This window comes from Trachypithecus francoisi, unplaced genomic scaffold (assembly GCF_009764315.1).
Source record: "Trachypithecus francoisi isolate TF-2019V2 unplaced genomic scaffold, Tfra_2.0 Lachesis_group8, whole genome shotgun sequence".
Lineage (NCBI taxonomy): Eukaryota > Metazoa > Chordata > Mammalia > Primates > Cercopithecidae > Trachypithecus > Trachypithecus francoisi.
The window spans coordinates 100,863,337-100,885,718 of record NW_022681473.1 but is presented as its reverse complement, the minus strand read 5'-3'; the positions used below and the strand labels follow the sequence as shown (position 1 = coordinate 100,885,718).

Below are 22,382 nucleotides of genomic sequence, written 5' to 3'. Positions count from 1 at the left end.
GCGATGTTGTGGGCTTCCAAATTTGTACAGCCGCGACACTCTGCGACGTGCCACCCTATCCCGAGGCCTCGGGACTGTGGGGGACACCCTCCGCAGTCCCCTGAAAGGGAGGCAGGAATCACTGCAACTCCTCTGCTTAGGCTGAGGTCGCCACCGCTCCGCGGATGCATGCGCTGCACCGGCGCCTTCCGCCGCGGGCACGGCGCGGCGCGGGAAGGGATGGGGTCGGGTGGGAGTGGGCAGGTGGCGGTAGAGGCGCGTGTCCGTGCACTGGAGGCCCCGGTGCGTGACACAGGCCGGTGAGCTCCTGCGGGCTGCACCCACGCGGAGTCACAGACCGAGAAGATCAGCCGGCGGTCGGTGCGCGAACATATATAGAGAAACGCCCGCCAGGCGCGCCGCAGGCTGGGACGAGGCGACGGGGGCCCAGGCTGGAGGAGGGCTGAGGCGGGTTGCGGGGGCGGGCCCCGGCGCTGGGCGCCCAGAGCGGAGGGGGCGGGCCCCAGGCGGGGCGGGCCGCGGCGCTGACTGGCTGTCGACGCTGCACTAACCTCCAGCCCGCGGTGCCGAGCGCAGGCGGAGGTACATGGCCCCGACGGGAGGCGCGCGGCCGGCACCCGCAGCTCGGCTCCCCGCCTGAGCACGGCAGCCGCGCCTCGGCCCTCGCGTCCTCGCCCCTGCGGCCGCCCGCCCGCGGACATGATCGTGTAGCCTCCTCCTGCGCTGGGATTTGTTTGAAGATTTTCTTCATGGAAGCGATGTCCCCCCAGCAGGAGACTCTAGGGGGACAGCCGGGGCGCTCCTCTTCCCTGACAGGAGTGTCTCGGCTCGCGGGAGGCAGCGGCACCAAGAAGGTGAGGACGCTGAGCCGGGGCCCGTGCCCTCCGCCGCCGCAGCCCCCACTCCCGGCGCGCGCCTTCCGCGCCCGCCACAGTAGCGCGCTAGGCGGACGCCGAGAGGATTTGACGCTCGAGGCTCGCGGCCTCTAACGGGAGTCCCAGGACACTTCCCGCCCTTGACGGCAGGCAGCGCCGCCACCTCCCGCGGAGCTCCCGCTTCTCCGTTTCTAGAGCCTTAATCTCTCCCCAAGCGACCCCGCAGCCTCCCTCCCGTCTCCATCCGCCGCCGGATCGGCAGCCCAGCTCCTCCCTCAGTCGAGGCGCGCGGGCTGGAGTGGGCGATCGCCTTTCCCCGACCCCTCGCCGTGTCCCTGGGTCCCCCGAAGTGGCCTGGGCGAGCACTGCCCTTTGGCGGGGTCAGCCCCGAAGTCAGGGCCGGCGATGTCTGCCCGGGAGCGGCAGCCGGCGCTGAAGAAGGTAGGCGGCGGGGCTGCGGCGCTAGTGAGGTCGGCCCCCTCACCTGCCCCCCGAGGCGCGGCTGCTCCATGGCAGTTTTTGGGGGGCAGAGATAGGGGGGTACTGCCCCCCACAGTAGGATCCTGGATGATTCCAGGTCTCCGGGGTGGGGGTCACTGTTGGAGGGGAGACTGTGGATGCTAACGGTCGACTCTACGATGACATGTAGGTTTGGCTGGGCCTAGAACCGGGCAGGGTGGGGGCGGGTGGGCTGTGGTTGGGGGTCCTGAGGGCTGAGGCGGGGGACCTTCTGCCTGCGCTGGTCCCCTGGCCCCTGGGACTCTGGCCGGGCTGGAGAGGGGTCCAGGTGTCGGTGTGGGCGTGGGGGCAGCGCGTGTTCCCTGTCAAAGCTGAGAGATGGATGCAGGTGACAACTTGTAGCGTTCCATTCCAATAAACACAGCCGCGGTGCTGCGGGAGGATTCCGATCCGGGTCAGGTTTCGTTGGAACGGTTCCCTTAGCAAGTGCACGTGGGCCGCGGGCTGCCAGCCTCGGCCGTTCCGCTCCCTGATGAATTGATTTGGGTGTTTCTAGCCCTGTCTGCCTATCCCCCGCCTCCCCACCCCCGCCCGCAGTATAAGACATTCTGATATTTGGCCATTTTTTTCCTTGTCTTAGTGGTGCACTTCCAGCTTTTCTGGAAACAAGTGGCGATTAGAGGCATCTTCTAGGTTTTCCTTAAGAAATATCTTAAGGGATTGCATTTGTTTCATTAGAGACTTAAAGGGGTTACGCAGGTTCCCTGCTTGTCTTATTTTACCGCCTTTCATAAATCTTCCCACCAGGATCTTAGGTTGGCTAGAGGTCAGTGGAAGAGAGGTGATCGGTGTGCCGAGTATAGAAATGTGTGGGAGTTCCCAAGGACCTTGACCGTGTCACAGAGCCATCGAGGGGTGTCCGTGAACTTGATGATGTATGGGCTGTAGTGCCGGCTTAGCCTTTGATGTATTGAGGCTGCGGTTTGTCCTTGTCGCTTTTCGCCTTCAGAGCTGGAGGGAGTGTGTGTGTAGTCAAGTCTTCCCACATAAAACGTAAATTTATCAGGCTAGCCCTACCTTTACGGACATAAATTTTAAAACTTAAAACATTTTCTTTTTGTAAACGTAAGGAATTGGAAGAAAATCAAAGATTTATTTTTCTCAAGTTTCCTTTTTCTTTTCTTTTTTTTTTAGCTAAGGGTAACACTGCCAAAGGGAGGAAGCGTTAGAGAGGAACTTCATTATCATTTATCAAGTAATGCTTGTCCAATAAATGCAGGGTTGCTTCACTCTTTTCTCACGCTCTTTTTATTCATCGTAGTCACTATCCTTAAGATGCTGTCATTTGTTATGAAACAACAGCTTCACACATTAACAAACCAGTACCTACCTTTCCAACGTCGTTGGGAAAAGTAAATGTGAAATTCAGTGAATAATGACATATAATAGACAATAAATGTTAGCACTTACTGTTTGCAGTATCCTTATATCTGTAATTCATACCTTTGTGTCCCAGTTGTTCAAGCCAAAAGTCTAGGATTCATTTTCAACTCGTTTCCTCTCTCTGCACCAACCAATCCATCAGGGAAGCTACTGTCCAGCCGAATGTGTATTGAATTTCTCCAGTTCATCTCCACTGTTGCCAGTGTAGTCCAAGCCAAGCCGCCATCTCTCACTTGTACCTTTGCAGAAATGTCTTAAGTTGCCGAACACCTTTCTTGCCCTTTTTTGATCCAGTCACCACTTAGCACCAGAATAATCTTTTATAATGTAAATTAATCATGTTGCTCACATGCTTAAAATCCTGCAGTGACTTTTCATCCATTTGTAATAAAATTCAGACCCCTTTTTCTTGGCCCCGTCTACTTCTCCCACCTCATCTACACGTCCCCCCTTGTTTGTGTATTCTCCAGCCACACGGGCCTTCTTCCTCTTCATGTTTCAAGTCATCAAATTCATTCTTATTTTGAGGCCTTGATGGTGTTTCTCTGTGCTTCAGCCCCAGGTCTTTGCAGTCTTGACTTTCATATTGTTGTCAGATCATAGGTGGTAGCAGAGGCCAGCCATTGACTACCTAAGTGGAAGTTGCTCCTCAGTCATTCTCTATACCTTCTGCTTTATTATCATCTTAGCATTCATCCTTGCCCGATATTTTCTTATTTACTTGCTTGTCATCTGTTACCCACATCCCTCACCAGATTGTGAAAACCATGATAATAGGGACCTTATCTGTATTGCTTAAGGCTGTCTCTCCAGTGCCTAGAATAGTGTCTGCTGTATATTAGATTTTCCATAAATATTAGTTGGGTTTTGTACAGCAGTGAACAGGACAGATGTGGCCCCTGGCCTCAGAATTTATGGCTCAGAGCAGGGTCAGCAAACCTTTATTTAAAGGACCAGATACTAAATATTTAAGGTTTGTAGGCCCTCTGTTACAGGCTCCTCAGTTCTGCCATTATAGTGCTAAAGCAGCCATAGACCACGTAGAAATGAATGGGCATAGCTGCGTTGTAATAAAACTTAGTTTGGAGAAACAAGTGGGAGTCTCTGTGGTGTAGTTTCCTCTTCCTGACTAGGGCAGAGTAGTGCCACTGAGTAGTACATTGTGTAATGATAGAACTCCTTTATCTACAGTGTCCAGTTCAGTAGCCACTAGCTACATGTAGCTATTGAGCTCTTGAAATGTGGCTGGCACGACTGAGAAACTAAAAATTTTTTAACAGCTTCACTGAAGTATAATTGATATAGAATAAACTGCACATATTTAAAGTATATACATTTAATAGTTTTGACATGTATATACGCTAGTGAAACCATCTCCACAGTTTAGCTAAGGAACATATTCATCATCCCCCAATGTTTCCTTATGTCTCTTTCTAATTCCTTAATCCCCTCCCCATTCCCAGGCAACCACTAGTCTGTTTTCTGTCACTGTAGGTTAATTCACATTTCCAAAGATTGTTTGTAAATATAATCATACTTTATGTTATTTTTCTGTCTGCCTTGTTTCATTCGGTACAGTTACTTTGAGGTTTATCCATGGTTTTGCATGTATCAATAGTTCATTTTGTTGCTGAGCAGTATTCCATCATGTGAATAGACCACAATTTATCCATTCATCTGTTGATGGGCATTTGGATTATTTCCAGTTTTAGGCTATTACAAATAAAATTGCTGTGAACATTCATGTACAAGTCTTTGCATGGACTTCATTTTGGGGGGTTAAATACTTAGTTGTGGACTAGCTGGGTCGTATTTAACATTTTAAGCATATATATATGTGTATATATGTGTGTGTGTGTGTGTATATATATGTGTGTGTATATATATATATATAACATTTTAGGTAGATATTTAACATTTTTAAGAATCTGTCCAATTGTTTTTTCCAAAGTGGTTTTATATTCCCCCTGGCAGTGCATATGAGTCCAACTTCTCCAAATTTTCACCAACACTTATTATTATCTGGCTTTTGTTATTACAGTCATCCTAGTGGATGTAAAATGCTGTCTAATGGTTTTGATTTGCATTTCCTCAATGACCAGTGATGTTGAGCATCTTTTCATGTGCTTATTTGTCATCCATATGTTATCTTTGGTGAAGTATTCAAATATTTTGCCCAATTTTAATTGTGTTTTCTCCCAGTCTGTGACTTGTCTTTTTACTTTCTTAAGAGTCTCTTTCTAAAGAACAGAAGTTCTTATTTTTGGTGAAATACAATTTGTCATTTTTTTTTTTCTGTAAGCTTCTTAATTATGATCAACTTGAATTTAAATCTGAAGAGCCACATGTGTCTAGTGGCTACTGTATTGGACAGCACCGGTCAGAGGAAGAGACAAAAAAATTAATAAATGGTGATAACTGTTATTGAAGGAACAAACATAACCCTGAATTAGACAAATGTGGTTGTTGAGCTAGATCATTCTGCATTAGGGAGTTCAGGGAAGGCCTTTTTTAGGTGTCCCTTAACTCTCGTATGACTTAAAAAGACCATGCTATAAAAAGAAGTGGGAGCATTAAGTTCAAAGGTCCTGAGGTAGATGTGTTTGAGGAGCTAATATATAGATGCTATAAATGAAGTCAGTCTCTTTATTTTATAGCGACACTTATTATTTTAATCTCAAGCAGAATTGCCTAGCTAGATCATTCACTTTTACTCACTACTCAGAAGATTCCATTGTTTCCAAAAATCAAATCCACTCTCAGAAGACAAAGATTTTTCTATCACTGAGGCACTTCCAAATAATATACAATAAATTTGTACAGTAATTCCTAAAAATTGGATTCTAAAATATAATAGCATATAGATAAAGCATAGATAATACTTTATTCTGGAATCATACATCCTTGAGGATATCCACATTTTCACAGAATAGTTTTAATGAAGTGGAAGCACATATTAGAATCATTTTAGTTAGGAATGATTTGTATCAGACTCAAATACTCTGACTTTTTGGTTTCATATACTAATTGAAAAATCTTTAAATAGGATGAGTGTTGGAATAGGGAAAAGAAACTTATAGGCCCAGAAAGCCAGACAAGGGAAAATAATTTTAAAATAGCTCTAACATTTTTAAATGTAGCAGCTGCTGTTGTAAACTTCATTCTGCCTTTTCTTTCTAATTCTCTGCGTCCAAATCTGTTTATAATACTTCATGGTAGAACACCCCCAAGGGCGAACTTGAACCATGTGTGTGTCTTATACTGGGGCTCGAATTAAACGTCTTAGTGAGTAAGCTTTAGTTTTACTCTTCAATACTGAGAAAAATATTATGCCCATAGTTAAACTAGTATCCTACTCACTTCTTATCTGGTGTTACTCACAAAATGAGTTGCATAAAATCAGATATGTGAGATTGTTTTGGCAGGGAGGATCCTAGAATTATAAAAATAAAATTAGATTAATCAGGAATGGCCTCTGTTATCCCTCATGTGACCTCTGAACTTCCAATTGGGCTTTGTTTCTTTGTATGTAAAATGGAGTAATAACCCCAATCCTGCACATCTCACAAGGCTGGTTTTTATGGGTCGTGAAAGGTAAATGAAAACACATTCCAAAGTGCAGGAGTTATTAGTGTATCTTGCCATGTGAGCGTAGGTGTAAAGCAACAACAGGAGTTTGAGTTTAAAAATGTAACATCAGAACATGTACATGCATATGAATGTATACCATCCTTTAAAGCAGTCGTCATTGGAAGCCATGGATATAAAATACCATGAGGCAGAAACTTGAATAAAAATATAAAGGTCGACTATAACTTGTGGAAGAATAAAGAAAATTTTAAAATCTCTTTAAGTGAATGCTTAACTATATTTAAAACACATCAATTATATGAGGTAGGTATTAATTTTTTCCTAAAGAAGGAACTGAATGAAGCATGTCAATGCTACAGTGCAGTAAGTGGCAAAACTGGAAGTTGAACCCAGTTCTTCCAACTCCATTTCTCTTTTCAACGAGACTATTGCTGCATTTGTTATTGTTTGTAACATAGGATACAGGGGAGAGTAGGTTTGAATTATATATAGCCAGCTAAGAAAAGTACAATTGAGGACCTTTTCTCAATGGAAACAAAAAGAGTATACATTCTTTGAAGAGTGGCATTTCTACCCTCTCTGTCTACCATTGAATGTTATGTTCACTGCTACCATTAGGTAAATATTAGGTAAACATTGACTTATCATGACAATCAATGACACAATCACTGGTCTAATTACTTTGGTGATTTTTATGCTTCGGTGTCTAACATTTTCAGATGTTTTGTATAAGGCAGATGTATTTCAAGAGCTCTTAGCCGGCCTGATCTCTATGCTGGTACCTCAGCCTTGCTTGCTGTTGGAAAGATTGCCATATTCTCCAGCAAAACTCAGAAGAGTCTATTTCAAAGTTACGTGTGGGTGCACTGAATCCTAAGCCTCAGATGATTCCACTGTGGAAAATCATGTGGAAACCCAGTTGAAACTCTCTCAACTCAGTAAACTTTTATATCACTGCTCCACTGAGTCTGGAGGGAAAAACTTTGTGTCCATAGTTATTCTCACTTAAAATGTGAATACAATAGTGCATTTTACCATAACAGAAGAAAAATTAGTTTTTGTGACTCTAAAGTTTATAGACTAAATTGTAGTTGTATAAAATAAAAGTAAAGGATAATCTTTTTATATATGTGTAAAAAGTAATTATTAATTTTGAAGATTGAGTCCCCTAAGTTAAAATAGGCAGTTGGAATTCGTAGACTGAAAGTTCACAAGTCGTAGATACCTAAATAGTTAGCGCAGTTGTTGCTTTTAGTTCTAAAGTGAAGATTGTCATGAAGCGATTTATCACCCTCTGTGCCTTCAGCATTCTCCCGGGTTATGATTTGGCAAAAGGGCTGCAGGACAAAAGGTGGAACATGTTCAGTAGATGGGAGAGAACTGAGAAAACTGATGGTAACTACAAGAATGAAATGCTCTCCAGTCAATAACTTAGATGTCTGAATTCTTTCACAGTTCTTAGCTTTCCATCCAGGACTTGGTGGCTATCCTTTTCAAAGTAAAGTCGTGTTATACCTTATGGGACTACATACAACTTAACAAAAATACGTAATTGTAAAACTTGCCTTCCTAGAAGATATCTGTAGCTGAAAATATACTAGATTTCAACTTAAATTGCCGCTGAAATACATTATAAAGTGTCACAAAAATAGGTATATAATATCAAAGTTATATGTGTGTACATAACACTTATATACTCATAATATGCACAATGCTTTGAGGAAATATATATTTTTATGATTCAATGGAGTTTGATTACTCATACCCCTCATGTCTTCAGAGCATTTAGTATAAACCTTTAAAGTGAACTTTAAGTGAAGGAAAAGTTTGCTCCCCTGTTTTGTTGGTACTTCAAGTGTTTAGGATCACAGGGATTCTAGAGGTCCTGATGTGTGCAGAAAGCCTGCAGAGAGAATGCTCAATTTGGTAGTGGCAACTACAACAGTTTTCTGAAGCAAACTAGGATAAGGTTGATCTGTAGCTTTTGTTTACTTGCAGGAGACTTTGCCACAATGTAGGAGGCTGGAAAGGGAGCAGAGATGATTGCCTTTGGTCAACCATCAATAATGGGGCTTGCAGGCAATACAGCCCAGTTTATTTTATATTTTGTTTCAGTCTTATTTTCTTTATCTAGGACAAGTTTATGTTAGAAACATCTAACTGACAGCAGAAATAGCCTCATCAGCACTGTAGGTCAGTGGTGTGCTGAGAGCAGCCTTGACCTAATTTTGACAGACACCTGTCACATGACACAACTGAAATGTAAAACTTGTTTTTGGATGTCTGATCACTTGTGTGTGGACTCTGAAAATGGAACGTATGTGTGCCCACATCAGCTCACATATCAAAGATCTGGAAAACACAGCTGCTCTGTGGCCTTTTGCTTTCCTTATTTACCTGAGTCCTAATTTACACCTAGGAGAGTGTGTTTTTATTTCCTCTCCTGCCCCTACATTCACTCTTTTGAACCTCAGCTTTAACAATAGCCATCACCGGGTAACACTATGTCTGAATCTAGATAGACCTGGCTCTGCTTTTTTTTCTCTCATTTTGATATAGTCCGTTAGTTTTTTACCATTATGGTTTTAGGATTTGATCACAGTACTTTTCCCCTTTGCGTTGAAAACAATGAGGGGCTACCATAAGGCAAAGCTTCCCAACTGTTGCAAATGTGTCTGACAATTAGCCCCTTGGCCTTCAGGTGAGTGGATGGATACTGGGGAGCCAGGGTGTCCCTTTGTTTATCATAGAGTGTTATGGTTGTACAAATATCATTTCGTATGGACCATTATGTGAAAAATGTAGGAAGAAACTATTTTTTACAGGCAGGTTCCTGCCCTGTAAGAAACTATTAGGCAGAGAACATTGGTGATTGACTCTACCTACTCCAGGGTGTTACTTAAAGATTATCATGACCAATGGTTGAAACTTGCAGCTCTGCCAAAGAAAAAAAATCTAGCCAGCGTGAAGGCCCATGGTGATGCTCCATGAATCCTGCATGTGTGAGGATGGAGGCAAGGAAACAAAGAATAATGTATAAGGGAAATTCTAATATCCTTATATTTATTTATGTACAGCACTAAAGCACTTTAAAATTTACTGTCTATATGTTACATTATCACAGTGCCTTTCATTTCAGAGGACTTTCATTCATATATATGAATGAATATATCTATATAGTGAGTAGGGCAGGTATTATGTCCATTTTAGAGAAAATCTGAGAAATTAAGTGGTAGCACTAGGGTCCAGAATTAAGGTCCAGTGTCTCCTAGCCTAGTGCCCATTCTTCTGCATTACATAGATTATCATATTTATTGTTGTATTTCAACGTGGTAATAGCCCTTCAGAAAGAGGAAAGAGCTGAAAAGGAAAATCATTTCTTTCTTCAGCAAGGAACGTATATTCATTTACAGTAGTCTGCACTGCGATTATACTTATTTTAGCTAAATGTTTAAACTGGTTCTGATTGGGATGATTTAGAGGTAAATAGAAGATTGTATTTATCACAGACCAAATGGACAATAGCAGAAAGCTTCAGCTTACCTAGTGGTCAAAACCTTGTTGTGATAGTAGGACCCAGAAGCAAGGCGCAAGGTTAAAAGTAATTCTCTTTTTCCCTTATGGTGCCAGTGTTGTTGAAGTATAATTGTTCAGTGGCTTGGATATGTCTCCACAAGTTAATGCTACAGGCATGTAGGGAAGACAAGAAATATTTTAATGCTTACCAAATTGCACAGACTAGCCACAAAAGAATTAATAGTCAAGTTTGGATAAGCTAATTTGTAAATTTGATTACTTATTTTTTCTAGCCTTGAAAATTTGGAGTTCTATAAAAGCTTTCCCAGTGTCTTTATTTTAATACTATGCTTATTTTAAATGCTTGAAAGTGACTTCACCATCCATAATTCAACTGAAATGCTTGATTTTTTTTCCTCATAAAGTGACTGGAACAAAACAAAGCATGAAAAATTGCAGTTCACCTCCAACTTTAATCTTTCATCCTGTTCCTTCCTTTTGATATGCTTTGTTTTCCTTTAATCTCTGTGAGAACTAATAATGAGCAGATTCAGAGTGATTTAGAGGTTCCAAAAATAGTACTATATCTCTTGGCTGTCATGAAGTTAAAATTCCAGTGAGAGTCTGCATACAGGTTTTTATATAAAAAGTGTTTTCTGCATTGTTGAAAATAAAACAACAAAACTTTTTTTCTTCAGTTACCTATTTACAACTTCATTTTTTCTACATAGGCACACTTGTATTACCACCTTAAAATCTCAGATTTTGGATATGTTAATTCATTCACTCAATACACAACTATTGAGAATTTGCTATGTGAAAACCCTAAGGAGGACACCGGAGGAATAGGGGAGGACTGGTGGCAAATCACAATAGACAGGAAGTAAGAATAGATACGTCATGTAAATGGAAAACAAAAGTGAGAAGGAGTAGCCATCCTCATATCAGATAAAACAGACTTTAAACCAACAATAGAAAAAAAGACAAATAAGAGCATTATATAATGATTAAATGTTCAATGCAAGAAGATTTAACTATGTATGCAGCTAACACCACAACACCCAGATTCATAAAATAAATACTACTACACCTAAGAAAACATTGATAGTAATACAATAATAGTGAGGTACTTCAGTACCCCACTAATATCACTAGACAAATCATGAAGGCAGAAAATCAACCAAGAAACTCTGGACTTAAACTGAACTGTAGACCAAATGGACTTAACAAACATTTACAGAACATTCTAGCCAACCACAGAATATACATTCTTCTCAGCTCTACATGGAGCATTTTCCATTATCGACCATATGCTTGGCCATTGAAGAACTCTCAATAAATTCAAAAAAATCAAAATCATATCAAGTATCTTCTCAGACCACAGTGGAGTAAAATTAGAAATCAAGACCAAGAGGAACTCTTATAAACACACACTACGTGGAAACTAAACACCTTGCTCCTGAGTGACCTTTGGGTAAACAGTGAAATTAAGAAATCAAAAAAATGTTCAAAACAAATGAAAATAGAGACACAACATATCAAAACCTCAGGGATAGAGCAAAAGCAGAACTAAGAGGAAAGTTTATAACTTTAAATGTCTACACCAAAAAGATAGAAAGATCTTAAATTTACAACCTGATATCACACCTCAAGGAACTGGAAAAATAAGACCAATTGGAACCCAAAGCTAGCATAAGAAAAATAAATAAGATTAAAGCAGAAGTAAATGAGATTGAGACAAAAAAAAGATATAAAGGATCAGTGAAACAAAAAGTTGGTTATTTGAAAGGATAAACAAAAATGACAGACTGCTGGCTAAATTAACTGAGAAAATTCAAATAAGTACAACCAGAAATGATAAAGGTGACATTACAATTGATAACATAGAGATACAAAAGATCATCACAGACTATTATGGACATCTCTATGTGTATAAACTAGAAAATCTAGAGGAGGTGGATAAATTCCTGAAAATATAAAACCCTACAAGATTGAACCAGCAAGAAATAGAAGTCCTGAACAGACCAATAATGAGTAATGACATTGAATCAGTAGTAAAAATCTTCCAACAACAACAAAAGCCCAGGACCCTACAGATTCACAGTTGAATTTTATCAAACATACAAAGAACTGGCATTCAGTCTTACTGAAACTTCTAAAAAACCAATGAGGAGGGATTATTTCCTAACTCATTCTATGACACCAGTATCTCCCTGATACCAAAATCGGGAGAGGACACAACAGAAAACGAAAACTATAGGCCATGTCTCTGATGAACACAGATGCAGAAATCCTCCACAAAATACTAGCAAACCGAATGCTATTGGATGAAGAAGATAATTTATCATGATCAAGTGAGTTACATCCCAGGGATGCAATGATGGTTCAACATCCACAAATCAGTAAATGTGTTTCACCACATACACGGAACTGAAAACAAAAACCATACAGTCATCTTAATAGATGCAGAAAAGGCATTCAATAAAATCCAACATCCTTCCTGATAAAAACCCTTAATAAAATAGGCTGATGAAAGAAATCGTAGATGACACAAATGGAAAAATATCCCATGCTCACGGACTGGAAGAATCAGTATCATTAAAATGCCCGCACTATTCAAGGCAATTCTCAGAGTCAGTGAAATCTCTATCAAATTACTAATTTCATTTTTCACACAATTAGGAAAAAAATACTAAAGTTCATATGGAACCAAAAAAACAGCCCGAATAGCCAAAGCCATCCTAAGCAAAAAGAAAATCCAGAGACATCATAGTTCCTGACTTCAAATTATACTGCAAGGCTATGGCAACTAAAACAGCATGATCCTAGTATAAAAATAGACATGTAGATCAATGGAGCAGAATAGAGAACCCAGAAATAAAGCCATATACCTACAACCAACTGATCTTCAACAAAGCCAACAAAAATAAACAATGGGGAAAGGACATCCTATTCAATAAATTGTGCTGGGAAAATTGGCTAGCCACATGCAGAAGAATGAAACTAGACAAATGCAAATGCAACATAAGAATAGACAAATGGGATTTAATTAAACTAAACAGCCTCTGCAAAGCAAAAGAAAGAGTAAACAGACAACCTACAGAATGGGAGAAAATATTCACAAATTATGCCTCTGACAAAAGGACTAGTAGAACTTTACAAGTAGAACTTACAAGGAACTGAAAGAACTCGACAAGAAAAAAACAGCTCCATTAAAAACTAGGCAAAGGACATGAACCGATATTTCTCAGAAGAACAAAAGCAAGTGGCAAAAAGCACATGAAAAAATGCTCAAAAATCACTAATCAGAGAAATACTAATTAAAACTACAATGAGATATTATCTTACACCCATCAGAATTGCTATTATTAAAAAGCAAAAAAAAAAAAGTGTTGGCATGGATGTGGAGAAAAGGAAACATACAATATTGATGGGAATGTAAATTAGTTCAACATCTATGGAAAACAATATGGAGATTTCTCAAACAACTAAAAATAGAAATATCATTCAATCCTGCAATCCCACTACTGGGTATCTACACAAAGGAAAAGAAATCATTATAAAGACACCTAAACAGAAAAATACACCTGCATTTCTATGTTCATCACAGCACTACTCACATTAGCAAAGTTGTGGAGCCAACCCAAGTGTCCATCAACAGTTAACTGGATAAATAAAATGTGATTCATATACACCATGGAATACTATGCAGCCAAAAAAAGAATGAAATCATTTTCTTTGCAGCAACATGGGTGGAGCCTAGAGGCCATTATCCTAAATGAACTAACTCAGAAATTTAAATACCACATGTTCTCACTAATAAGTAGAATCTAACAATGGATATAAATGGACATGAAGATGGAAATAATAAATACTGGAGACTCCAAAAGGGAGGTGGGTGGGAAGGTGGCAAGAGTTGAAAAACTACCCATCAGATACAATGTTCACTATTTGGGTAATGAGTATGCTAGAAGCCCAGTCCTCACCAGTACACAATATACTGATGTAACACACATGCACATGAATCTAGAGTTTTTAAAAAATTTTGATTAAAACAATAAGCAGATGGGCAAATTCCTCAGATCTCTGAAGAACTCAAATGGAGAGCCACTGAAACTTTTTGTACAAAAAATATATTGGATAAAAAAAATTTCCATTTTCATATAGTTCAAATGATTGTGATAAGAAGAAAATTATAACTTATGGCTAAGGACCAGTTTGCTGGACTGGAGCCCAGTGGTTTAGTAATTTGATAGTTAGGTTTCTTTGGTATTAACCAAATCAATTTGCATACCGTACAATTCACCCACCTAAAGTTATGTTTAGTGGCTTTTAGTGTAGTCATAGAATGGTACATTCATCACCACAGTAAATTTTAGAATATTTTCATTACCTCAGAAAGAAATACTGAACCCCCTTAGCTATCATCCCCCAATTCTGCTGTCTCCCCAAACTCTAGGCAAGCACAAATCTTTAAGTCTCTATAGATTTGCTTATTCTGAGCACTTTATATAAATGAAATCATATATGGTTTTTGTAATGGTTTCTTTCAATTAGTATAATGTTTTCAAGGTTCACTCATGTTGTAGCATGTATCAGTATTTCATTTCTTTTTATTGCCAAGTAATATTTCACTGTATAGATATACCACATTTTGTTTACCCATTCATTCATCAGTTGATTGGCATTGGTGATGTTGCCACTTTTTTACTACTATGAATTATGCTGTTATAAGCAATTATGCAAGTCTTTTTGAGGACATATGTTTTTATTTCTCTTGGGTATGTACCTAGGAGTAGAATTGCAGGATCATATGGTAACTCTATGTTTAACCATTTGAAGATCTGCCAAACTGTTTTCTGTCTTACCAGTTTTCATTGCCACCAGCAGTGTATAAGAGTCCAGTCTCCAATCCTCACCAACCCTTGTAATTATCTTTTTTTATTATAGTCATCCTAATGTGTGTGATGTGATATCTCATTGTAATTTTGATTTGCATTTCCCTGATGGCTAATTATGTTGAGCATTTTCTCATATCCTTATTGGCAACTTGTGTATCTTCTTTGGAAGACTGTATTCCTATCCTTTGCCCACTTTTAATTGGGCAATTTGCCTTTATTATTGAGTTTTAATATTTATTTATAATAGATACAAGTCGCTTGTCAGATATATGATTTGCAATAAAATCTTTCCCATTCTGTGGGTTGTCTTTTCACTTTCTTAATGGTGTCTTTTGAAGCATGGACATTATTTTTTCCTTCTGTTGCTTGTACTTTTGGTGTCATATCTGTTAATAAGAAGCCACTGCCTCATCCAAGATGACAAGATTATGCCTGTGTTTCCTTCTAAGATTTGTATAGTTTTTAGCTGTTACTTTTAGGTTTTTGAGTTAATTTTTGTATACGGTCTGAGGTAGGGGTCCAACTTTATTCTTTTGTATGTGGATATCCAATTAGCATCATTTTTTTCTGTTGACAAATGATTAACTTTATTGTCAGGCAGATGTTTACTATGTAGTTCAAAGTGATAAGTGTCAACACTGTGTTCAAAAGGTGTAGTTTGCAGTGCACAGATATACTCTTGCTGTCTAGTTCCACAGCAAATGCTTACATTTTTCTTAATGACACCATTCCAGCAGAGCCCCTTAAAGGTTTGTTTGTTTTCATATGTGTGCATTTGGGGATGGCGGTATTTATGTGGTGAATGATTGGGTTTTATAATTCACATAAAACCCTCATTTATAGAGTGTATAGTTTGTGCCAGGCCTTATACCAGGATTTGGGAATGCAAAAATATGCTTGCTACAGAGTAGAGTTCAGTAAATAATTGTTGAAGGAAGGGAGAAAATTTGGGAAGAAGACATAGCCCCTGCTTTCTAGAAAGGGTCAGAAACTTAAGTGTAATGTGAAATGCTACTACTGAGGCATCATATATGAAGGAACACAGGGAGTTGAATACGTAATTAATCCATGTATTTAAAATGACTTGAAGTGGAAAGCACCTTGCAGATTAGTTGGTAATGTTGCTGCAGATTTGTGTTATTATTTAAATGTAAAAGATAAAAACAAATTACTGACATTTGGTTCTCATATTCAGTTATGACCTTTATTCATTTACTCTTAGGCATAATAGGCTTTTTGACCTACAATACTGAATATAACTGCAGAGGAGACAGCAGAGGGTCAAAGATCCATTGGAAGTAATGGCAAAAACAGCAATTACTTGTATACCAACCTAATAATTTCTCTCTAGTATTCATGTTATACTTTCTTAATAAAGGGCCATTTGTAAATAGACAACAGTTTTTAAAATGTAATCACTCTTTATTCCATTTTAGAACTTCTTCCATTCTCCTCCTCACTTTTTCCCATTTGGGGGGGCAGAGGAGTGGATAGATACTACTTCATATTTGTTTGTTTCTTAGCTCACATAAAATTATTATTTAGTTTTTGGGGATACTTAACACTAGGTAAGTGGTACGATATTAAACTCATTCCCAAAAGATTAATGCAATTAATTAATTGGGTATTTTGCCTAAATGTATAGCTTATCATTTCTTTAAAACATTACCTTTTAAATATATTCTGTTTCACAGTGGTGTCCACTATGTATGAGGTCATCTAGTTATAAACATCAAGTACAACAGAAAATATATACCGTATACTGTTTGTAGTTTACTTTGTTTTCTGCGAGGCAAGGAATTGTAGTTATCCCTGTCACAGAACAACTGTGAAATTTGTTGGTGCTAAGATAAGCATAACCTAAACCTGTCCTGATAAGTTTGTACTATTATACATCTGTAAAAGAATCAATAGTTTCATTCTATTTTGATGTATTTTACATAGTTTTTATAAACAAGAAAATCTAAGTTTTCATTGCCTGAGAACAGATTCTTTAAGAGATCAGTGAATTTATTTTGAAGTTATTACTGGCCCTTTGTTTGGTTACACTTTTGAGCAAAAGAAAGAGATCATTGTATTTTGAATGAATTAATATCTAAATCTATTAATCCCCTGGTTATATTGGCTGCTTGTAAGACTTTTATTACTTATTTAGAATGAATCCTGTGAATCCTAAATGTACGGTTCATGTAATGTTTATTTTCTTGCATATCCATGGTGAATCTTTGGTGGACACTTAATGTGGGACTATCAGAAATAGAAGGGATCTAAGTGACTATGTAGTCCAAACTGTCTCATTTTGTGGGTAAGGAAATGGAGGCCCAGAGAAGTGGCCGAATTGCCTTGGGTTGCACATCTCATTAATGATAGAGTAAGTCTGAGTGTGAACAATGGAACCTGAAATAAAAATAAACTACCTGCTGGTAGTTTGATTGCATTCTCTTCAATATAAATCAAGCTGGATGAGGTGGCTACACTCAGCATTTGACCCCTTACACATCTGACAATTTTAAAACTCAGAAAATACAGTCTATTCACTGTTATACAAATGATCTTCTACAATAGATTTACATGAAAAACACCCATTTCAAAAGCACCTTTTCAGAAGAAAATTTGTCACCCTTCTTTGATTATCCATTCTCATGTTTAACAGCTATCATTCTCGGGAAGATTTTGTTACATCAGAAAGTTTCTTAACTTGAGGTTCATAAATCCCTAAGGAATCCATTTTATGGGAGTTCTGAACCCCTGAAGTTGCATGCAAAATTTAGCTCACAACTTTTATAGATTTCTCAACAAACCACTACCCAAGGTCAGCCTGGATTTTCATTCCATGTTTCTCCCCATTTCTTTTTGCCTCATCTTCCTTGGAAGATGCTTACTTTCCTCTATATTATAGTTCTGCATTAATTTTGAGAGATTATTACTGTTTCTAAATGAAGACTCTCAGATCATTTTATCTTTTTTCATAGGTTCTTTTTCTTCACATTTTAAATCATTTTACACTGTCTTTTGAATCCTTTCCAAATTCTTCATAAACCTGAAAGCCGAGAAGCTCAGAATTAGAAACTATGTACTAATGAAGATCTAGTTTAGCATCTTGGATCTGCTGACAGTGATTTCAGAAGGTTAGAGAAAGCAGATGTAAAACTGCTGAATGGCAGATCCTCAAGGACAAAGCAGACAGAGCGTGTAAGGGACAAAGGTAAAGCTTACAAGTGTGGGTACATTTCACACTTCAAAGTAGTAAATTGGTCCTGTAAAGGGAATCAGGATAGAGAGTAGGAATCAATTCCAGGCCTGAAGATGAAACAGAACCCTGCAAAAAATCGGGAACATAGCTTGATGGGTATGAACAAACTGCCACTTTTCTTAGTAAAATCAATCCAGTCTTTCAGTATTGAGACTCCTCACATGAGGAAGTGCTGCTGTACCTTGCAATACAAATACTTATCTCCCAGTTTTCCTTTCTGCTTGTAACCTCTGCAGTCACACTAGCCTAAGGATCTTAGATTCCTGAAGATTATGTTCCTAAGAGGTGTGAGTAATGGAAATAGTGAGATGGGGCTTGCACGCTATAATATATAAACTAGGTTATTGAAATCACCAGTGTTGGAAAGGATTGGACTTTTCTAAGAATCTGATGATAACTCCAGGCTGTTTCTCTAGAAGGAAGACATCAAATATAAATCATGCAAAAAATTTTTATATAAGTAACCTGGCCTGAAATTGATTTGTGGTTAATAACTCCCAATTGAGATGTTTGATAGTGTCTGTTTTTAACCCATGTGTTTCCTGTCATTTATTGATGTTTTACATAATTATTTCAGCTGTTGTCTCAGCTGTGCTTAAGGAGATTTGGGCCTATAGCTTCCACATGTGAGCCAAAAGATTAAGGAGTGGAATAGCAACACTGAGACCAGAGCAGTGGTGACAATAATTTGGGAGAGATCCCTAGGAGCATGCAGAATTTGTGGGATAAGAATTGTGCCAAAGAAGTCTAGCATCCTCTTCCCACTGGATGATTCTTTATTCCTATGCTAGAATCATTGTTTTACTTTTGAAACTACAAGCAATTCCTTTATGAATCACATAATAGGATACCGACACTGAGCTGGCTAGTTTTATATGGTTCCCATTGGAGCAACATCCAGTTCCCAAGCATGACTGACCTAGAGGTAGTGGATAAGACCTTTGGCGAGGATACAGGGTTGGGAGGGATGAAAGGGCGTAAAGATACAGGGTGAGAAGAATGGTTTTGATAATACAGCCTGAACTTCGCTTATGGCTGTTTGTGACTGTATGGTTAATTTTACTCATCTGCCTCTAGTGGCTGTATCTAGATGTGTTAAATATATAAGACTAAGTTTAGAGAGTAATTATCTGAATAATTCAAGTTGAATAAACTTCATTTACTGCAATTTTAGGTCGTTGGAACAGAGTACCTGAATTATCCAGTTGCTTATATTTATATACGACCTAGAAAAAAAGATTTTTTATTGTTTGAAGTTACAGTTTTTAAAAAAGTCTCTTTGGAAGAAGGGATTCCCAAGTGTGTTAATATTTTTGCAAAAAATCTAGTCTCTGGGCTTTTGCTTTAACTGTTTTTGCCTCTCCTTTACTTGTCTTTCCTTGAAGCCAAATTTGCCTGTGAAATAAAGATAGTAGTATCTACCCGGATGACATTTTGGATTATAAATAAGATAATCCATGTCTAGCCTTTAGCGTAGAGCTGGACACATAATAACCAGTAATAATGGTTATGATGGTGTTTCTCCCAAATATTCTGGTAAACATTTAACCTCTTTATTCTCTGACCACAAAAAATACTTATTGCCTTTACCACTTTTTGACACTTATTGTCCTGTTTTGTTTTTAAACTATTCTATTTTAGATGTTACAGTTTTATCTCCATAATGAAACTGTAGGCTCCTTGATAGGCAAAGATAGGCAAAGCAAAACTTGTTAAATTGGATTGAAAAAAAATCAACATTGTCTTGCCTTACAAGCCACGTGGTCTTCATTTTGGTTTGTTTCATCAACAGAAAATGAAAACACTAGCAGAAAGGAGGAGGAGCGCTCCATCTCTTATCCTGGATAAAGCCCTACAAAAACGGCCTACTACCAGGTAAGTGCAAAGCTTTGTATTACACATTTAGTACGTGCTTGGAACTTCAAATTAGATGAAGTGTTTTTCATATCACATATTCTTTAATGTATAGAGGTTGTTTGTTATCATCACCAGAATTCTCTGTTTAAGAGTAGAAAATACAACTTTTGTTCTGAGGTTATTTAATAGGGCCCAGCTGGTATATATGCTCAGTTGCTTTAAAACTGATTCAAAAGTGAATTTCACCCCAAAACATATATAAACTTGAAAGTTCCACATTTTAACAAATTTACTTGTAAAATAGAAATCAAAATACTGAAAATTCAATATTTTGTTTCACACAAAACTACATGTTTTTAAATCAACATAAAGTGATGGCTGTGCATGGATAGGCAGTTTTTCTTACCAACTTTAGATATGAAGGAAGACAACCATATTAAGATTATTTTTTTAAATGGAATATTGATTTATTTTAGGCATTGGTTAAATTAGTGAAATTCAAAGTGGAAAAATAAGCTAAATATCTGTGAACAGAGTCATTTCACCAATGGAGGCTAATTACTATTTCAGTGGACATTGAAATAGACATTTTTTTCCAGAGCAGGAGCAAAAGTTTATTAAAAAGATTTAGAACAGGAAGGAAAGTACAACTTGAAAGAGGGCCAAGCAGGCGACTTGAGAAAACAAGTACGCAGCTTGACCTCTTGACTTGGGGATTTTGTATGTTGGCATAATTCTGGAATCTCATTGGGGAGCTGCTGATCAGTTTCAGGTGTTTTCTGTCTATTACACGACTGCCTTTCCCTAGTGCCAGCTGTGACCAATTATTACTTTAGAGAAATGGTTAACAACCACCTAACCATCAACTGATGGTCACGCAATACTCCTGGTGTGTGTTGCGGGGAGTCCTCTCCTGCCTTGCTCACACCTGACTAGTTACATACTGTAACATTTCAATAGACATTTTAAGAGTCTTTCATAATGTGTTGAAACTGAATAGTCATTATTATTTTATTCATTAATTTATTCATTGTTTCAAATTCAAATATTCATTAATTCATTAATTTTTAAACGGCATTTTAACTCATAAGAGTTTTTATGTTCAGGGAATGTTGCAATGATTTTTCTCTAAGCTGTGAATCCTTTTAGGTAAAGTGAAGGCTTCACCAACTTTAAAGTGAAGCTATATCTATTACTATGACATTTCTTCAAATTGTGCTAATTTAATATAAAATCTATATGATTGGGAGGCCAAGGCAGGCAGATCACGAGGTTAGGAGATCGAGACCATGCTGGCTAACACAGTGAAACCCTGTTTCTACTAAAAAAATACAAAAAAATTAGCTGGGCGTTGTGGCGGGTGCCTGTAGTCCCAGCTACTTGGGAGGCTGAGGCAGGAGAATGGTGTGAATCCGGGAGGTGGAGCTGCAGTGAGCTGAGATCGCGCCACTGCACTCCAGCCTGGGCATCAGTGCCTTAATCTTGGACTTGCCAACCTTCAGAACTATGAACAATAAATGTCTAATATTTATATATAAAAAGATATACAGTGTGTTATAGGAGCATGGATGTTATTTATGAAGAGTTAGAGGAGTTTTTGAAGGAAGTGACATTTGAGAGAAGGCTAGAGAGTATGATGTGTTTAGGAAACTGCGAGCATTAGAATTCACAGTACATATACAAAAGTCTTTTGTTTTTGCTAACAGGTTGATTTTATTATATTAGTGAACCTTTAAAGTAACAGTATTCAGAAACTATTCAAAATTCTTTCTCAAAAAAGGGAAAATAACAGCTGGGTATATTAAAACAATGTTTATATTGATTGTGTAGACATTATATTCTCGGTATATATTACCATACTTTAATTTCTTAGCATCTGAGTCGTATTTTTATGAAAAATGTAAATTCAACCCCTATGAAAAATAGTATGGCACATTTTCAAAGAACTAAAAATAGAAATACAGTTCAAACCAGCAATCCCATTACTGGATATCTAAACAAAGAAAAAAAACAGTTTTATCAAAAAGACATCTGCACTCATGTTTATTGAAGCACTATTTACAATAGCAAAATCATGGAATCAAACTAAGTATCTATCAACAGTGGATTAAAGAAAATTTTCTACAGATATACCATGGAATACTACGCAGACATGAGAAAGGACGAAGGATGAAATCATGTCCTTTGCAGCAACAGGTATGCAGCTGGAGGCCATTATTCTAAGTAAATTAACACAGAAATAGAAAACCCAATACTATGTGTTCTCACATGTAAGTGGGAGGAAACAATGGGAACACATGGACAGAAACATGAAAACAAAAGACACTAGGGACTCCAAAAGAAGAGAGGCAAGTAGGGGGCAAGGTTGAAAAACTACTACTGGGTACTACATTCACTGTTTGTGTGATGGATTCAGTAGAAGCTCAAACCCTAGCATCATGCAATATACCCATGTAACAAACATGCACATGTACCCCTGAATGTAAA

At 38.5% G+C, this 22,382-nt stretch overlaps 1 protein-coding gene across 2 annotated transcripts in view; it reads left to right on the top strand.

The window, feature by feature from the left end:
* Positions 1 to 543: 543 nt before the first annotated feature.
* Positions 544 to 22,382, top strand: part of ARHGAP20 (Rho GTPase activating protein 20) — a 135,826-nt gene continuing 113,987 nt past the window's right edge. Inside the window, exons 1-2 of one of the 2 annotated variants that reach the window (XM_033205822.1) lie at positions 544 to 854; positions 19,831 to 19,913. In XM_033205822.1, the coding sequence (XP_033061713.1) occupies positions 750 to 854; positions 19,831 to 19,913 (188 nt within the window). In that variant the 5' untranslated portion in view covers positions 544 to 749. Of the gene's footprint in view, positions 1,317 to 19,830; positions 19,914 to 22,382 lie in introns of both variants that reach the window. The other variant, XM_033205823.1, reaches the window with a different exon arrangement.